The 20808-nt window shown below is 34.0% G+C and overlaps 1 protein-coding gene across 1 annotated transcript; it reads right to left on the bottom strand.

Moving 5' to 3' along the window:
* Positions 1-19832: 19832 nt before the first annotated feature.
* On the bottom strand, positions 19833-20659 carry LOC120178113 (40S ribosomal protein S29-like). Its single transcript, XM_039184057.1, has 3 exons — positions 20500-20659; positions 20097-20196; positions 19833-19996 (listed from the first exon to the last, which is right to left on the bottom strand). Exons 1-3 carry the CDS (start codon positions 20559-20561, stop codon positions 19988-19990), a joined length of 171 nt encoding a protein of 56 aa, XP_039039988.1. The 5' UTR covers positions 20562-20659; the 3' UTR covers positions 19833-19987.
* Between the last annotated feature and the right edge of the window lie 149 nt (positions 20660-20808).

The following is a 20808-nucleotide window of genomic DNA, read 5'->3' as shown; positions in this document are numbered from 1 at the left end:
AAATTGAGACCTTTTCACCGACGTAGACGTTTGGGATGGATCGAGCGGCGGTCGTTGTCCTTAAATTTAAAAATTATCTTATATTTTAATTTTTTTTAATGTATTTTCTATTGAAAATTTATTTTATTTCTTAAAATTTTATAAGTTTAAGATGACCCCAATATAAAATCTTGCGTTCGGTCCATGATGGACGCAAATTTCCCATTTCTTCAATTAGAAGCATACATTAAACTTTATATCAATATCACTCCAATCAATGAAGAATATGAAGAATGTAGAATATATAAATGTATGTAGCAAAACAATTTTGTCAAGTTGTTTGTTGTTTTCTTTCACTTTCATAAAAATTTACGATTAAGAAACTTAACTATATTCATGAATGTATATCACCCTAATAAGTTTCATAAATAAAATAATATATCAAATTTAATCGGATTTTAATAACAAATTCTAAAATATTTTATTTTATAATTCGACCTTGTCGTAACCGGTTTTCGTTCGGGCACGAAATATTTTACTTGGCGGGAAAAATGATGTGAATAAATATTTTTTTAAAATAATTTGGAGTCGCCATCGGCCTTTTGGGTCAGGTAGGTCGAATACCTAAAAATCATCTTTTAAAAGAGTTTTTAAAAAAACATCAGTTAAAAGATAAACTGATCTGCGTTTAACCAAAAATTCATTCTTTTTTATTATTAAAAAGGGATTCGTGGTCGGTTACGTTTAGGGAAGGATTAGCACCCCTATAACGCCCAAAATTGGTACTTTTTAATTATAAATTGTCTCTATTATTGGAAATTTAAAAATTCAAAGATATATTTAATTCATAATTCTATTGTTTCAAATAATTTTAAGAAAATATATTAATATACATAAATAATATATTTACTTATTTAGAAATATCATAAAAGGGCTTCTAGGTGCTTTAAGACAGCTCTTTTCTTTAATATTTAAAAATAAATATCAAAAACCTTTTATTTTAATATAGTAAGATATTTATTTATTCAAAAATATCAGAAAAGAGCTTCTAGGTACCTTAAGACAACTTTTTTCTTTGATATTAAAAATAAATAAATATCAAAATATGATTATTTTTCTTAAAAGTAATTTATAAAATTAAATTTATAAATAGGAAAATAGAATAAATAAATAAATATTATATATATTTATAAGACTATATATATTGACATAATTAATAAAGAATAATAATAATAATAGTAATGATAATTAAATATATATGAACATAAATATATAAAGGTAACATATGATTAAATAATGTTTAAAATACAATTAAAACATGGTATAAAAAATAAAAATAATAAAGCTTGTAAATGAAAATATTAAACTTAGGGACTAAATTATAATCTAATAAAATTAAATACCTAATTCATAATTAATTATTTAAAATTATAGGGATTAAACATGCTATTTTCCTTATTTATTAATTTGGTGACTAAAATATAATTATAAAAAAATTTGAATAACAGATTAAAATAAATTAAAAATATATACTCGGGTTTAAAATATGATTTATTAAAACTAAAGGACTAAATACGTATTTATCCTAAATATATTATTTAATAGAAAGGACTAAAATAAATAAATCTAAAATTAAAGAACCAAATTATAAAGATCTAAAATTGGGTTCAGTGACTAAAATATAAAGTTTACAAATTCAGAGGACTGCGGAAAGGATTTAATCTTTACCAAATTACACACAGGTCCTCCCTTAAACGACGCCTTTTAAGAGAGGGTATAAATACCCTAGGCTGGCTGGCCCGAAGGGCCAGCATCTCATTTCTCCTTTCTTTCTTCTCTCTCTCAAACTGAGAGAGAGATTTCTCTCTCGCCTCTCTCTAGGTTTCCCTCACCGGAGGGAAACCGGCAGCCATAGGCCACCGTACTCCGCCGCCGGCCACCGCCGCCGGCCACCGTAACGGTGGTCGGAATTCACCAAAAACACCCCCAAAGCGTAGATCTAAATGCCCTAAGACCGATTCCGGTCTTTGTTTTCCCTAAAAGACTCCTAATCGGAGTAAATCTACGAAAATACCTTCGGTATTTTCTGTTCTCCGGCGATGTTTAGTGCTTCCGACGGTGGTCAAGGCTCCAAGGGTAAGTTTCTTTTCTTCTTTCTTTATTTTCCATTTTTTTTTCTGGTTGTTGGTTGCTGTTCGTATCTGTTGCCCTTCTTTTTATACTTTTTTTTTTCGTCTCTTTTCTCTGTTGCCGTCCGTTTGTGTTCTTCTCCTCCTCCTCCTTGTTTCTTGCAGGGGACGGTGGCTTTTATAGCCACCACCGGTGATGGCTTCAGACCGGTCCAAAGGATGAAAGGCCCGGTGAGTCACCATAGCTATGGTGGTGACTCACCATAGGGCTCGACGTGGACGGCTGTTATTGTGGAAGCAGAGCTTCTGGAGTCTTCTGTTGGTGTCGTCGTGGTACTGGTGTGTCGACAATGGCGGTGGAGGCGTCGGCAGTGGGGCATTGGACCACCTGGCAGTGAAGCGGCGGTTGGAAGCTTGGAGATAGCTGAGGCGGCGCCGCGTGATTGCCCTAGGGTATCATACCCTAGGGTTTTTTTTGTCTGGAAGCATCAGGACCGTTGGATCTTGGTCAGATCCAACGGCTGTGAGTAATGGCGGCTGGGGCATGAGATGAGAAACCCTAGTTAGGTTTTAGGGTTTGTAAAATGGGCCTCCGGGTCCTTTGGGCTTGTAATAATTATTTAATAATAATATACTAATAATAATATTTAATAATAATAATAATAAATTTAATAATAATAATAAATTTAAATGAAAAAATGATGTCTACAGCTGCCCCTCTTTGCTCATCCTTGTATTAACAAGAATAAAGTAAAGACGAAAAAGACAATATTTTTTCATTTGGCTTCTTTTGAGTAGGATGGAAATGTTTGAAAACATCATGCACTGATGGGCTTACAGATGACCCGAAGGCTTTGAAAACATCAAAAAGCTCCCGAAGGCTTTTTGGAAACATCATGCACTGAAGGACTTACAGATGACCCGAAGGATTTGAAAACATCAAAAAGCACCCGAAGACTTTTTGGAAACATCATGCACTGAAGGACTTACAGATGACCCGAAGGCTTTGAAAACATCAAAAAGCTCCCGAAGGCTTTTTGGAAACATCATGCACTGAAGGACTTACAGATGACTCGAAGGCTTTGAAAACATCAAAAAGCTCCCTAAGGCTTTTTGGAAACATCATGCACTGGAGGACTTACAGATGACCCGAAGGCTTTGAAAACATCAAAAAGCTCCCGAAGGCTTTTTTGGAAACATTATGCACTGAAGGACTTACAGATGACCCAAAGGCTTTGAAAACATCAAAAAGCTCCCGAAGGCTTTTTGGAAACATCATGCACTGAAGGACTTACAGATGACCCGAAGGCTTTGAAAACATCAAAAATCTCCCGAAGGCTTTTTGGAAACATCATGCACTGAAGGACTTACAGATGACCCGAAGGCTTTGAAAACATCAAAAAACTCCCGAAGGCTTTTTGGAAACATCATGCACTGAAGGACTTACAGATGACCCAAAGGCTTTGAAAACATCAAAAAGCTCCCGAAGGCTTTTTGGAAACATCATGCACTGGAGGACTTACAGATGACCCGAAGGCTTTGAAAACATCAAAAAGCTCCCGAAGGCTTTTTGGAAACATCATGCACTGAAGGACTTACAGATGACCCGAAGGCTTTGAAAACATCAAAAAGCTCCCGAAGGCTTTTTGGAAACATCATGCACTGAAGGACTTACAGATGTGGGAAGGATTTGAAAACATCAAAAAGCTCCCGAAGGCTTTAAAAACATCAAAAAGCTCCCGAAGGCTTTTTGGAAACATCATGCACTGAAGGACTTACAGATGAGGGAAATAGTTTACTAAGTAAAAAAACTAAGGAAATCGTTTTCTTACTTTTCAACAATTTCATTTTTAGAAAAGATTGAATGAGAAACTATGGAAATCGTTTTCTCATTATTTTTCAAAATAACATGTTGATTGGGTAACATGCCCCAATCTCAAAATAATGCTCATTTTTGTGGATTACGTCCATCTATTCTTCAGATGTTTGCGTGATTCCTGTATTTACGGTTTTGAATACCTTCTTCTTGTAAGGTATTTCTTACCATGAATCTTCTTGTTATTCCGAAGATTTGTAAAACTTCATGTTTGAATCCACTCAAATGTATCAATGTAATGCATTGTCTATTGTGCAAATGATGTTCTTATGAATGCATGAATGTTGATGCAATCTTCATTTGACTTCAAATTGGTGAACTTGGTCTTCCTTCACTTCATCATTTATTGCCAGGGTTACCTCTGGATATCAGTGTAGCAACTTATGCTATCAAGCTTGAATTTCAGCAGAATCATCTGATCAACTTGTATCGTGGTGCCTTCTTTGCTTCATTTAAGTCTTAGAAGAAATGTTTCATTTGTGGAACTCTTGTCGTAGTCAAAATTATGACCCTGATGCCCCATTTTGTCTTGGATAAAACCAACTTTATTTGCTTGGACTTGTGTAGAAATCCCATAAAGCTTTCATCTTTGAAAAGAGAATCTATCATCTTTAAAAAGAGAATCTATCATCTTTGAAGAGTGTAGATGTAGATATGCCTGACTCAGCAGGGATTAATTAGGAGAGTAGAGCCTGTTCTAATTTGACTCTTGAAACATATCACAAGGAAGATTTTTTCCAATTCCTTTCATGTCTCCACATATAATCAGATCTCGAATAAGGCAACTTGGACCATATCATATTGAGATGCTTAACAACAACTTGTCGTTCAACCTTAGTTGGCTCCACTAGTTTCTTGTTGTCAAAATTTTCAGCTCTCCTTCTGTGGAAAGAAGTCTTCATTATATCTCACTTTTAATCTTGAAGTTGAAGAAGACAAAATTCATCTTGGGTCAATAAATGGAAACCATATGATTGCAACACTGGTTCAACACCATAATCACTGGTTCATAAAACATTTGACAACACATTCATCATCTCATGTGGCTTCTGCTTGGATTGCCGGTCAAGAAACTTCTTTGCATAGTGTTTAAAACTTTTGTATAATGTCCCAAGACCATTTGAGAACAAAACTCCATGGGGATTCAAGTGTGATGTTGGTATGACCAAAAAGTTGGTCAATTTCTTAAGATATGCTAGTGTTGAATTGAATAGGAGACACTAACTGATCTTGATATCATCTCAGGCAAAGACAAATGTGATACTGATCACATTTTCTTCTATAATGATCTTTGTAGGAAGTAGAAACACATCAACTGTAGGATCAATGTACAGAAAGATATCCGTGTAATTTTTGCAGCTGGGGATGAAATACAAATGATAAAACCAAAATAGATGAAAACTCAGTTCATCTTGGCTAGCAATGATGATCCCAAATAACAACGGGAATAACAGTAATATAAGTGAGAGTCGAATCTCCCTTTTCAATGTCATCAAGGAAGCAAAAACTGATGTGAAAAACAGCTTCATAATCTCAATAGTATGGTTGAAACTATTTGCTAGGAATCTCAAAGAAATATTTTCAATTATCACCGACACACAGAGGACCAAATTCAATGCTGAGATCTTAAGGAACTGAACCTTGGATCAAGTAGTCTACCTGGGAATCATCTTTATTCATGCAACCGTAATATATTTTATCAAAGAACACACTGTCATGTGACATACGGTTAAGAATATTAGGTATTTGAAAACATACTTGCTGAGTAAACATTTATTCAACATCATGATCATAATGTAATTGCCTGATGAACGAAGCAATTATGTATAGTCAGCTCGACTGTCACTGTTTCACCATTTTCATTCTTCATATCTTTCTGTCTCATTGGAAATATTTGTTCAAGTCAATGATCTTTACACAGGATATTGTGGGCCTTCAGCATGCCCCAACATTGGCTAATACAAGTGTTCAAAATGCATCAACAGTTCTGATTCTGATTGAAATGGGTTTTCAGCATGCCCTAGCATTTTGCTGATAACTATTCAGAATATTTCAACATTTCTGATTCTGTTTGAAAAGGGTTTTCAGCATGCCCCAATATTTGCTTCTTGTTAATTTGAGCCTTCAAAATGCCCCACATGGATATGTCTGAAAGAACCTTTAAAATGCCTCAACATTTGCTGATACAGATGTTAAAAGTATGCTCAACATTACTTTTTTTGTTGAGATGAGCCTTCAAGAATGACCAAATATTCATATTGCTGTGAGCCTTCAAAATGCCCCAATATTCTATTTCTGATTGAAATGGGCCCTCAAGATGTCCCTCTAGATTTATCTGATTCATTTTCAATCTCTGTTTGACTGGAATGTCATGCTCCCCACGAGGTCCAATTTTGACAATGAATTGTTGTAGGTACTTGTAGCTTTATTCGTGCCTCAAATCTGTTTATCTTGAATGCTCTCATTCTGGTGTCACTAAACATTAGTGTTGTCAAGTAACTGGAGGAATTCTCTTCTTGTTGTCATAGAATTAATAAGTGCTCAATCATTCTGAAAGAAACGTCTGAAATATGTGTCTTCTGAATGAGGTGACCATTTTCTATATCTGGAGGGATTTAGTCAGATAGTGAAGTAAAAATAGCTTGCTAATCCCAGGCTGACACAGTGGCTTATCATCTTTCAGTGAAGGCCATCTTTGAAATATATTTTTCTGTGGGAGAGAAACCAATTTATGCAAACAGTAATCTGATGCAATGGCAAGACTACATATACAATGATACAAGTTCATCAAAAATCCGCACACATGCAACATGTTGATCCTGATAACAACTCATCTGATTATGAAGCGATCTTTCAGGATGATTTCACAGGTATTGATAGTTCTTCTGATATCGAGGAAATCATGAATTCTGATTCTGATGAGGAGAGTAAACTGTTATACTTGACAAAAATGGGATTCTCAGAGGTTGAGGCTTCAATAACCATGGAGAGATGCGGTTCAGATTCATCAATTGCAGAATTGACAGATTTTATATGTGCTGATCAAATGGCTAAGGTTACTGACGCACTTCTTATGGTAGAAGATAGGAAGCCATTATGCAATGATCTCAATTACAAGCAAAGGCGAAACTTGGGCTATGATTTGTGGAAAAGAAAGAAGCAGAGGAAGCTTGAAAAGAAGCTTCTTAATGAAGATGATCATTCAGTTCATCTTTCAATTCCAATGATCGGTTCTGGGGTTCCTACCAAATCAGATCAGATAACTCAAAGAACACTTCCAGAAGATGCTATTGGGTCTCCTTATTTCTACCATGAGCAAATTTATCTTTCAAATCCAATGATTGATTTTGGAGTTCATACCAAATCAGATCAGATAATTCAAAGAACACTTCCAGAAGATGATTGGTTCTGCCAGATCAGATAACTCAAAGAACACTTCCAGAAGATGCTATGAGCATATTCATCTTCCAATTCAATGATTGATTATGCCAAACTAGATCAGATAACTCAAAGAACACTTCCAGAAGATACTATTGGGTCTTCTTATTTCTACTATGAGCACATGGCATTTGTTCCAGTTAATGTTTGGACTGGAATATCACAGTACTTATTCGATGTAGAGCCAGAATTTGTAGATTCGAAGCATTTTCATGCTATTACACTGAAAAGGGCTATATTCATAATTCTGCCAATTGAGAACAGATTTTCTCTTATTCTGCTTCCTCCATGTGCTGATGTTTCTCCATTGACAAAGAAATGATGGTCTTCCTGGGATCCAATAACAAAGTTGAACTGTTTATAAACATGTACAGGAAGTGCCAAATTGACAGAAAGGATCTGTAAGGCTCTTGAAGCTTATGACAATGAAACACCTTCGAGTGTCCAGAAGTATGTTCTTGATGAGTGCTTGAAAATGGAATCTGGTATGGATTAGGAGGAATAAAATGGTTCCACTTGAACCTGATGAGGTGGAAATGCTTCTAGGTTTCCCTAAAAACCATACACGAGGAAGAGGATCTGCTAGAGACATGTTCTCTGGTGATATCAATGTCCTGTCTCTTTTTCCTGGGATCAGTAATGCAGATGTCGCCTTCTACTGTCTTGGCATACTTTTGAAAACAGATGTGCAAGAACTGAATGATGATCGGTTGGAGCAATTGATGAGTAGATTTGTCGAATTTGACCTTGTTGTCGGTGACATCCCATATAGCAACCTTTTCTTGCAATGGTTGCTAAAGTGACTGTCTTTCAGTATCTCCCTTTAGAACAAGGTAATCATTCTTAATAAGTTGCTGATAATGTCACAGGAGAGCATCACAAGTTCAATTCTCCAGACTTTATGGCTTCCTGGACCATTTGCCTTCAAAAATGTGAAGTGCTTCATTATTCTGGCCTCGTTCATTCTTTTTCTTCAACAGAGGTAGACTAAGCAACAATTTGCTTCAAGGACCTTCTCTATTTGAGACTGTATTGTTTGAAAATGTTTTTTTTTTCTTTCTTTATTGAAGAATGAAAGAATTTTGCAAAGTATTACCCCTTTCAGGTTCACAATATAATCGAATCATAAACAATGAGTTTAATGAATATCAAATAAATCAACTACACTTTTAAATCATTCAAAAATCATAGTCCTATGGCAAGTGTCAAAATTATTGACTGATTTGAGGTGTAAGTTGATTTTGGTAAATTAGGTTCTTTCAAGTTGGTTCAGTATGCTGCTTCGGGCTTCCACTAACTTGAAGAAATGGTTGTTATGCTCATCTTGTAGAGATACTTCTTGATTCCAGAATCTCATGAACGTCCTTTGGGATGTGCGGTGCTTCATTTAAGATCATCTCTTATGTCGTTTGTTGCACCATTCAATATTCGAGTCGCCTTTTTAGGTTTTCAACTCGAATCCTCCTTTGGTTCTAAAATGTTATTTAAAAATTTACATCTTGAACCCCCCTTTTATAATTTTTCATATCATGCATTAAAAATTTTAAAAACCAATTTTTGCAAATAAAAATCAATCTTGGAAGGTGGAATGAATTCTAAAGATATCATCTTTTACTTAGAAATCCATGTATGATTAAAATGGACTTTTCAGGTACGTAACGTAGGCCATGGCTTATGGTTACGAAAGAAAGGGATAAAAAGGCCCAAATAAGTGTTTAAGGGTAATCAAACCAAGGATCAATTCATTCTGATGCCATCAATCTTGCCTTGCTTAACTTGGATCTGCTTTGTTGGGGATTTTTCCATAATCTGGATCCCTCTAGACTGCCAAATTTTGGATTCATTTCCATTTTCTCATATCTTAAGCATTTCTTGCTCTTCTTGTTTGTACTTGATCAACCTTGTAACTTGAGGCTCACCCATCTTGATTCAATTTTTTTTCTTTGCTGGATGAGTATAATACTTCAATTGCTTTGAGCACCTCATTTTCCTTTTGCATTTTGGAGGTTTTCCATTATTCTTGATTGGATGGATCTTCAAGCACTCTGTATTTGACATACTTTATAATTCAAAACTTTCATGATTTCATGGAAACTTGTCTTCGTAATAAAACTGTATTGACAATCTTTATTCCTGTGAGCCAATATCCTTTACCTTGCCCCCCAATGTAGAGGGTGATCCTTGGTTAGGGTTGAATTAGAAGAAAAATTATTCAGGCTCAAATGGGGACAACAAAGGATATATATATATATATATATATATATTAAGGGATAAATGAAACAATGCCGTTCATCATCTCATACACAGAAACCTTTGTAAAAAGAGGTATCCACAGGGGGATGAATATTCAAGATTAACTTTATTTACATGAAAAAAATATAATTAATGCATGATATATTTCTTTCAATCAATCACTTTCCCCTTCTTCTTTGAGTATGCCCTAATCACTCGAAATTATCATCAATGAGTTGGTCCATGATGCCTCATCTCGTCTCTTCTTGCAGTAAGATTCACGGATAATTGAAAGTTTGGTTCTTTTGAGGTCTTTTGGTTTATGATGGTTTTGTGTTTGAAAGGATAAAAGTGTGACTCTTAAAGTCATGTATATGGTGAAAGGGGTAATATCATAAACCAATCGACTCTACCCGAGAAGGTAAACATCTAGAGTTTGTGTCTCAAAAACAGGTAGAGACATTTCTTCAGAATCTTTGTAGTGTCAGGATTTGGTTTGAGTAATTGGCATTGGATGGGATATTAAAGATATAATTTTACCACTTGCCAATAGATCTATAACTATTGAAAAATTAAAAGAACATTTAATCTACTTGATACTCAATAATCTCAAGATTAAAACTTGATTCCTTGCTCATTTATTTATTGCACAAAAAGCGGAGGAAGGAAAAAAACAAGTTCAAACAAGATGCTGAAAACAGAAAGTACTACAGTGGTAGATAACACTTCCACTTATTTATTTTATCATGCCTCATTATTCCTATAATGTTGGGTATGTAATAGGATCAGGGTTCTTTTCTTCATTCGCCCTCCCATTTTTTGATCATTTCTTGTGTCAAAACCCCTTTGTCAACAAGCATCTCAATTTCTTTTAACAGTGGCCTACAATTGCCTGTAGAATGCCCCTTTACCCTAAAGTGGAAATTACAAACACTATTTTGATCATAGCTATGAGCAGAAGGGTTTGATGTCACTTTAGTTGGTCTTGGTGTGATGTATTGGCCTTTAACCAAATGAGGATACAAGTCTGAAATAGAAGTTTGGAACACTTCCAAAGTTTTTCTTGATCGCTTGACTTTCTTTGGTCGATCCGAACAATTACTTGCTCTTTTTCTTTTGCAGTTGCGGGGATTCTGGATGCGACATACATTCACATCATCAGCTTTCGCTTTTTGATCCGTTGGGCTCTTGGATGTGACTTTTGAGTTTTCTTCATTGATTACATTCTCAATTAAATCTCCACTTGTCACTAGATTCTCGAATTCAGTTGTCGGATTTGCCTGCATCAATTCGAAGAAAGGTAATGGAAGGGAATCACGAAACATACGTGATATTTCTTCTTCTAACATGGGAGGTTGCACTTGTGCTGCCACTCCTCTCCATGTTAAGGCATATTCTTGAAATCTTTCATTGGTTTTCCTTTTTACTCTTCGAAGATCCATACGTGTTGGAGCTAAGCCTTTAACATACCGATATTGTCTCAAAAATGCATCAGCTAAATCTAACCATTTCTTGATCTGTTCTTGGGTCAACTGATTGTACCAGACTACCGCTGGGTTAACAAGGCTATCATGGAAAGAGTGAATTAACAGGTCATCAGAATTTAAATATCCTCCCATTTTTCTGCAAAACATTCTTAGGTGGATTAGGGGACAACTTGTGCCATCATATTTCTCAAAATCAGGCATTTTGAATTCATGGGGAATAATCAAATCTGGAACCAAGCTAAGCTCACTTGCTTCTAATTCTTTGTGCTAGGCATTAACATCTTTCATATTTCTGATTGCTTTCTCTGTCCTCTTGACTTTCTCCTCATATTGTGAATAATTAATGAGGCTATTCTTTGGGTTCAAGTGGAATGCCCTAGGGTATATTATCTGTCTCGACTCTTCAATCTGGTAACACGATTTCTCTTTAGCAGTTATCTTTTCTTTATCAGATTCCATTCCCTGAATAATTTGATATGATTCATCTGGTACTGAATCTGACGCTTCTTTCCTTGTATCCCGAGGTAACCCTGTTAATTGTTTTGGCCACTGGTCTTGTAGTCCCTCATAAGATTACTCCATTGTTTTCAATGATGATGGTAAAGTAAAATGAATGAATGACCTTGGTTTTACTGTTACAAAACCTTTCATTAATTATTAACATGTTTTTATAATTAAAGTACATGACAGTACTTAAATAAAAATGTGAAAAATGCATAAATGGAAAAATAAGAATGCAAAATGTGCAATTCAAAGATATAAAAAGTAAAAATACAAAATGAAAATGCACAGATACAAAATGTAAATGCATGTATGAAAAGGTGTTACTTAAGAGTGATCATCTTAGAACAGATTTCATTGAACACAAAAGCTTCAGTACATCAAACAAAACTTCTACATGTAGGGGACAACTTTCAGTCCTAACAAAACTTTACATATAGGGAATAACTTTCCCATTTTCTTCCCTAAAACCAAGTTAGTTTATCAGCTTATGGGCCATATTGCTTGTCTGGACTGCAGCTTCTTCCATGACATTCTGGTGTTCTTTCATCTCCTATGTCAATTCTTGGAGTTGATCATTTTCCTTTGTGAGAGAACATTTGTGTTCAAAAAGTTTTTGGACAAGATCTTCATGTATGTTGCAACTTTTTTTCAGTTTGGTGACCCCTGCTATCCACTCTTCTGGGATGTTTCCTATACCAGCATTTTGAAAGGCGTGACTGACCTTCTGGAAATCTTCATGTATGGTTTTCATTTTGGTGCTCAATTTATCGTTTTCAATCTTCAAATGACGTATTTGAGCTTTAAGCCTTAGCAAATCTTCTTCTTTTTGGGCGCCCCTACTGATATTCTTACCTTTGGTTACCAAACTAGGTCGATCATTTACCATAAATTGTAAGGTTCCATGATCCAAAAGACTTTGGACTTGACGTTTGAAGGCAAGACAATTCTCGATGGTATGTCCTTGAGCTCCGGCATGATATTCACAATGAACATTGATGTCATACCAATTTGGATATGGAGGTTGGAATGGTTTTATGTAATATGGAGCTATTTCTCGTACTTCAAGTAACTTTTCATACAAATCTTTATATGATATAGGTATAGGATCAACATGAGAACCACCTTTTGTCTTGGATTGAACTTGAGTTTTAGACATCGGAAGCAGACCAACCTTTGATGATTTTTTATTACATGATTTCTTCTCTTGTCTGGGAGCTTGTACAGTCGTCACCATTTCTTTGGTATCTCCAGATAATTTGTGAATACGAATGATGACTGTCTGTAATTTCTCAAATTGGTTAAAAATCGAAATCCCTTGCGTATCTGAAACTGCAGAGTTAGGTTCATTGAGCTCTCTCTCTTTCTGTGCTGGAATCTCTTTTCCTTTGGCCAACACAGATATTCTATATATCATCTTGGACATCTGCTTTCTTATTTCTCGTATCTCCTCTTGCTCATTAATGGTCATACGATCTTTGAGTGCATAGCTTGCTTCTATCCTCGGAGTTTCCTCATAATGTCTTTCTTTGGCCGCATCATATTTTGTTTGATCATAAAACTTTTTGTCCATTTATGATTTCTTTCCAATATGATGAACAGTCTTTCAAGTAAACACCTTTTGGTCATGATCATGCAATGCAAACAACAGAAAATAATTTAAACAAATTAGAGAAAAAATAACATACATGGGAAAATAAGAAAAAATAAAATGGTTAATACCAACTAATTGAAAGAAAAATTTATTTATCATGGTATATAATAAATCCTAACCTCATGCTTTCTAGTTCCATGCTTTGTTTGGAAAAATTAACCTAACCGCATGATTTCTAGTTCGCATGCATTTATTCAGGGAGAAAAAATAATAATAAAATAAATTAAAATCTAGAGCTTATTTCTCCTTTGTGTACACCTATGAACAGAGGTTCAGTACTGTCTTAGATTAGGTGAATTTCTAGGGTTTATTATATGCAGAGTTTCAGTTCTAGGAGTAAAGGTACTCGAATTGTCCTTGTTGATGCCCCCTTGAGCTGTCAAACCTCAATCCTAGTCCATTACAGACTTAAGCAGACCGAGTTCAATTCGAGGGGATACATTTCTCTATGCCTGACACGGAGAATAAATTCTCACGAAGACATAGAGCATATGAACCCCGAAAGTTACTTGCTAGGTCTAACACGGAGAATAAATTCTCACGAAGACGTCGCTTTCACTCCCACTTAAAAGGGACAAACTCAATTATAGAGCTTTATGTTATGCAAGTGTTGTGTGTGAGGAGAAATGTTCAAACCTCTAACAAACAAATAAAATAATTAATTCTTGAATAAAAATAAATAAATAAAATAATAAATAATAATATATAAAAATAATAAATAATAAAAAATTTGAAAGAAAAGAATTAAAAATTAATATATTAATTTTTAATTTCTAACTGATAGAGACAATTTACAATTGATTTTAAAGCTCAACATAATCCCCAGCGGAGTCGCCAAGCTGTCGTAACCGGTTTTCGTCCGGGCACGAAATATTTTACTTGGCGGGAAAAATGATGTGAATAAATATTTTTTTAAAATAATTTGGAGTCGCCATCGGCCTTTTGGGTCAGGTAGGTCGAATACCTAAAAATCATCTTTTAAAAGAGTTTTTAAGAAAACATCAGTTAAAAGATAAACTGATCTGCGTTTAACCAAAAATTCATTCTTTTTTATTAATAAAAAGGGATTCGTGGTCGGTTACGTTTAGGGAAGGATTAGCACCCCTATAACGCCCAAAATTGGTACTTTTTAATTATAAATTGTCTCTATTATTGGAAATTTAAAAATTCAAAGATATATTTAATTCATAATTCTATTGTTTCAAATAATTTTAAGAAAATATATTAATATACATAAATAATATATTTACTTATTTAGAAATATCAGAAAAGGGCTTCTAGGTGCTTTAAGACAGCTCTTTTCTTTAATATTTAAAAATAAATATCAAAAACCTTTTATTTTTAATATAGTAAGATATTTATTTATTCAAAAATATCAGAAAAGAGCTTCTAGGTACCTTAAGACAACTTTTTTCTTTGATATTAAAAATAAATAAATATCAAATATGATTATTTTTCTTAAAAGTAATTTATAAAATTAAATTTATAAATAGGAAAATAGAATAAATAAATAAATATTATATATTTATAAGACTATATATTGACATAATTAATAAAGAATAATAATAATAATAGTAATGATAATTAAATATATGAACATAATATATAAAGGTAACATATGATTAAATAATGTTTAAAATACAATTAAAACATGGTATAAAAAATAAAAATAATAAAGCTTGTAAATGAAAATATTAAACTTAGGGACTAAATTATAATCTAATAAAATTAAATACCTAATTCATAATTAATTATTAAAATTATAGGGATTAAACATGCTATTTTCCTTATTTATTAATTTGGTGACTAAAATATAATTATAAAAAAATTTGAATAACAGATTAAAATAAATTAAAAATATATACTCGGGTTTAAAATATGATTTATTAAAACTAAAGGACTAAATACGTATTTATCCTAAATATATTATTTAATAGAAAGGACTAAAATAAATAAATCTAAAATTAAAGAACCAAATTATAAAGATCTAAAATTGGGTTCAGTGACTAAAATATAAAGTTTACAAATTCAGAGGACTGCGGAAAGGATTTAATCTTTACCAAATTACACACAGGTCCTCCCTTAAACGACGCCTTTTAAGAGAGGGTATAAATACCCTAGGCTGGCTGGCCCGAAGGGCCAGCATCTCATTTCTCCTTTCTTTCTTCTCTCTCTCAAACTGAGAGAGAGATTTCTCTCTCGCCTCTCTCTAGGTTTCCCTCACCGGAGGGAAACTGGCAGCCATAGGCCACCGTACTCCGCCGCCGGCCACCGCCGCCGGCCACCGTAACGGTGGTCGGAATTCACCAAAAACACCCCAAAGCGTAGATCTAAATGCCCTAAGACCGATTCCGGTCTTTGTTTTCCCTAAAAGACTCCTAATCGGAGTAAATCTACGAAAATACCTTCGGTATTTTCTGTTCTCCGGCGATGTTTAGTGCTTCCGACGGTGGTCAAGGCTCCAAGGGTAAGTTTCTTTTCTTCTTTCTTTATTTTCCATTTTTTTTTCTGGTTGTTGGTTGCTGTTCGTATCTGTTGCCCTTCTTTTTATACTTTTTTTTTTCGTCTCTTTTCTCTGTTGCCGTCCGTTTGTGTTCTCCTCCTCCTCCTCCTTGTTTCTTGCAGGGGACGGTGGCTTTTATAGCCACCACCGGTGATGGCTTCAGACCGGTCCAAAGGATGAAAGGCCGGTGAGTCACCATAGCTATGGTGGTGACTCACCATAGGGCTCGACGTGGACGGCTGTTATTGTGGAAGCAGAGCTTCTGGAGTCTTCTGTTGGTGTCGTCGTGGTACTGGTGTGTCGACAATGGCGGTGGAGGCGTCGGCAGTGGGGCATTGGACCACCTGGCAGTGAAGCGGCGGTTGGAAGCTTGGAGATAGCTGAGGCGGCGCCGCGTGATTGCCCTAGGGTATCATACCCTAGGGTTTTTTTTGTCTGGAAGCATCAGGACCGTTGGATCTTGGTCAGATCCAACGGCTGTGAGCAATGGCGGCTGGGGCATGAGATGAGAAACCCTAGTTGGGTTTTAGGGTTTGTAAAATGGGCCTCCGGGTCCTTTGGGCTTGTAATAATTATTTAATAATAATATACTAATAATAATATTTAATAATAATAATAATAATAAATTTAATAATAATAATAAATTTAAATGAAAAAATGATGTCTACAGACCTAATTCTAATCTAATCAAATAAATCTCACAAATGACCGAATCCTTGAACATTTAGTAATGTTTCTTCCTTGACATACAGAACACTGGCGGATCTAGAATTTTTTTTAGAGTGGACACACATATATTAAAGAAGAAAAATCAAATTTTTAGAAAATTTCAGGGTGGACACACGCAAACCCTAATAGCAATGTGGATCTGCTAATTATATAGAATATATCAATAATATTTTCTTATGTGAATGAGTTAATCTCAGACTTTGATTTTCCCCGTCCAACGATCTTAAAAATAGATAACACTAAAAGTTTTACGTTAGAGATAAGTCGATCCTAACCCAAATATATATATATATATATATATTAAGAAGATGGAAGACAAAAAAAGAATGTGTTGTGATTATTGCAGGGAAAGCTAAAACCCGGTTGTTAATTAGTTTAATATAAGATGCAATGTCTCTTTTCATCTAATTATCTCAATCACTCATTGCTTTCCACTCTCTCTTTTCTCTTCCTTTTTAACAACATCATATATATTTTATGTCAAATATATTATAATGTTTACCTAAATTCGAATAAGATCAATTATGTTTATTTATGAAACCCAAGAAAGTGAAGATGAATTATAATTTATAGTATTAGTCGACCACTGTAAGGAATGATACTGGAAAGGTGGCGGGTCGCATATTTCAATATTTTAACAGTTTAACTTTTTATATTTTATGTTGGGTTGACATAGATAACCATGATTAAACTCATTAACAGACAATTAGACTTAAGATGCTGTTAGGTACCCCACCTTCATGAATTCTACATATAATGAACACACAAGGAAATCATATTCAAAGATTACCGGGAGTGGCTGTAAACAATTAAAATTCATAGCAAAAGTGAGCATCTCCTGTATTCATAATATGGGTGAAATATCTTTCTACATCTCTTTAATCTCTCAGGCATCAGTTGTCTTTGTTAATAACAGGAGACGGCATAGTGGTGACATATGCTTGACTTTGTTTTCTCTATTTTCTTCGCTTATTAAACAACGTATCTCTAACTTGAGTAGTGACCATTGATGAACGGTGGTCGGCGGCGTGGGTTTAGGTTTGCGAGGGTCACGGCTGTAGAGGAGGAGTCGGTGCGAAAACACATAAAAGGGTAAATTAGAACTTTGTCCCTAAATTACTTTGAATTTATACAATAGTCCCTAATTAGTATTTTATCTAAAGTTTAAGGGTTCAAATAAAACTTAAGCCTTTTTCTACTAACGTACCACGTCATTCAACTCACGACAGCTAATGTCTCAGTGACCACATCCTAATTAAAACAAAAAGAAAGTGACCATATATTACGTTTATTGAATACAGTGATCATATATTTATAAAACTGAAACAAAAGTGACAAAGTCTATAGTTTACCCTTTTTTAATAATAGTATTAATATTTATATATATTATTTTTTATAAAAATAAATATAATATAAAATTTCCATGTACTTAAAATTCAAGTCGGGCTCGAGTTCGAGCTTCAATCAAGCTAAATCTGAAAATATTTTGAGTTCAAATTTTTTTCGATCTCAAACCAAGCTTCAATTCTTTAACTCGAGTTGAACTTTAAAATTTTAAGCTCCATCTACATGCATGTGACTTAAGACACACTCTATATACAATCACTACAAAACAAATATATCTATGGACAAATTGTACTAGACAAACTAAATAAACATACCAAAATACATAAATCAATAGTAAAAGACTTGTGTTTTGTATTTTATTCGGAAGAATAACTTGAAAAACAATCAACTCCAATTGTAAAATCATCCAACATGTAACATAAATTCCCATGGAAACAATGGGTGGGGTTTGGGAATGATAAGATGATATTTCTGTGTTGAGTCAAAATATTAAAGTTATTCGATTAAGAGTCGTATTTTACAACTCGAACTTAACTTGAAATTTTCTCTAGTCAAGTTGAGTTTAAGAAATTCGACTCGGATTATTCGAGTTTCTATACTAATTTATATTGTATTATGTAAACAAATTATTTCAATTTTTCAACTTTCTCTAATATATTTATATATATATATATATATATTATTTTCACATTATAATTTATTTAATATATAAAAACAATCTAAAATTATAAAATATAATCATAATATTATAATTCAAAGTATTTTGAGGGTAAAATATCGATGAGAGTATAAAGGAGTCTAAGAAATTGATTAGAATAAAAAATTTGCAAACAATTGTAGCCAAAAGACCAAATTGAAGAAAATACAAAGTTAAGGGACTAAATAAAAAAGAGAGTACATTTTCAATAAAGAGTAGAAATTGAAGTTATATAGGTATTCTATTGTGGTATATGAGCATGTAGTTCAAATTTGGTAAAAAAACGAACTTAAAAATAAAGGATGAATTGATGAAATAAGGAGATTATGAAAAACTGATAGACTAAATTGAAAAATAGAAAATTTATTATTAAAAAGAGGAATTGAACGTACATGTTCTAGGAGCATGTAGTTCAAATTTGGTAAAAAATGGTCTTAAAATGGAAAAATTAAATGAATAATGAAATCAGGAACTAAATTGTAAAATATCAAAACACTTAGTCAGATTTTTTATTTCTCAAGTAACTCGAAATTTCAAAACTTCAACTCGACTCGAACTCGAAAATCGAACTGACAATTTGAGTAGATTCAAACAACTCGACTCGAACTCGAAAACCGAATTGACAATTCGAGTTGATTCGAATAACTCTATTTGAATAACTCGAAACTGAAAAAAAAAATCGATTTTTCGAGTCAAGTCAAGTTTTGCTCACCCGTTATATTTCTCCTATGCACCTAATGGCGTCTAGATCATACAGCCTAGTGTTCAAGGCAAATAATGAAAAAACCCTAGTGAACTTTCTTTTCTAATGAGAGAAATGATCAAAACATCAATGATTCAAACACAAATCGAATACCACAAAGCATCAACAATCTACATTAAGAATCAACAGTTTCCACAGCAACTAATCACATGTAATTGTTTTTCCTGAAATCAAATTCAAGGCAGTGGAGTTTGATGCAATGCCAATATGCAACTTCTCCATGGACCGTGCTAATATATGACCCAACACAACAGATGGTGAAGTGCTAATAGTTCTTTTCAATATCAAAATGTTAAGAAGATTTTGATGCATCGCATGGACTACTAATCAACCCTAAAGCTATAGGCTGATCAAATGCGACCATAAGGCTTCCGTACTAATAATCATCAGGGTGAAAACATCATACTAATCATCAACCGAATCATCTCATTATGAAGCCAATTAATAAGAAAACTTGACAATAAATTTATCAACTGAATCATCTCATTACTTCATTGGGGACACCAAAATATTCTTAGTTCAACAATTACTTTAAGGTTCATACTAAATTAACCAAAAAGACATTTTTCTTTAAGTTCTTTGAAATCCAAAAAACATACTACGAAGAACGATAATTCGACAAAGTCATTCCCACTCTACACCATATAACTCTTCAGCGGTACTGCAAAGAAGACAATATACACAGACACAATTAAGAAACTGTTTAAACAAACAATTACGAAGATTAGGATTTAAAATAACATTAACAATCAGATTAGTACCTTGATGAATCCAATTTCCTTGGCATTGCTACGGAAGCATTGTCTGCAACACATGAGACCGTACTTCCTAATGATGGCATGAGGGTTGCCACAAACACGGCTACCAAAAAAAAAACACAATCCTAAGTTACTGTCCTACAAAACGCAAAACGAAATTGACGAAAACCAAGACAAACAAGTTGAAACAAAATCTCAGGATGCCATAATTCATAACAACATCGAACTAAGCAAATCCCCTTTAATTAAAAGGTTATATCGTTGGATTTTTCACTGAAAAAACAATAACCCAAATTTTAATCGTTCGTTCTAGTTATAATATGCCGAAAGTAAAACACCTTGCGGAAGTATAAGTACTATATGATAATTGATAGGGAAATCGAAGAGTGAGGTAAGAAGGAAATACCAGGCGCGAGAGCCGGGGCCGTAGGTTTTGGGGTGAGAGTTCCAGACGTTAGAGTGACCCATTACTGATTGACTGCCGCTATTGCACAAATGCTCTGAAAACGAGAAACGGAGACTGAATTGAAAACCTAGATTTCCCGGTGGTGGTGTTTGGTTAAGTAGGAGAATGAAGGTTTATATAGGCGGAGCTTAAAACCCTAATTCCGAAATAAAGCGGGTAAAAGCCAATTTAGGCCCAATTAATGTGACTTGTGGCCCAACTGGTTTTTATGTTATTTCAATTAAACCGAGTTCAAAATATTAATAAATG

The sequence above is a fragment of the Hibiscus syriacus genome, unplaced genomic scaffold, assembly GCF_006381635.1.
Source record: "Hibiscus syriacus cultivar Baekdansim isolate YM2019G1 unplaced genomic scaffold, ASM638163v2 tig00112344_pilon, whole genome shotgun sequence".
Taxonomy (NCBI): domain Eukaryota; kingdom Viridiplantae; phylum Streptophyta; class Magnoliopsida; order Malvales; family Malvaceae; genus Hibiscus; species Hibiscus syriacus.
Note: the sequence above shows the minus strand (reverse complement) of the source record. Positions and strands in the feature narration are given on the sequence as shown.

What these genes read in the sequence shown, in the direction of transcription:
- LOC120178113 (XM_039184057.1), bottom strand. Translation starts at nt 20,561, where the DNA reads ATGGGTCACTCTAACGTCTGGAACTCTCACCCCAAAACCTACGGCCCC. An exon ending in GGCCCCGGCTCTCGCGCCTG is followed by an intron (nt 20,197 to 20,499) that starts GTATTTCCTTCT and finishes TTTTTTTGGTAG; the next exon opens with CCGTGTTTGTGGCAACCCTC.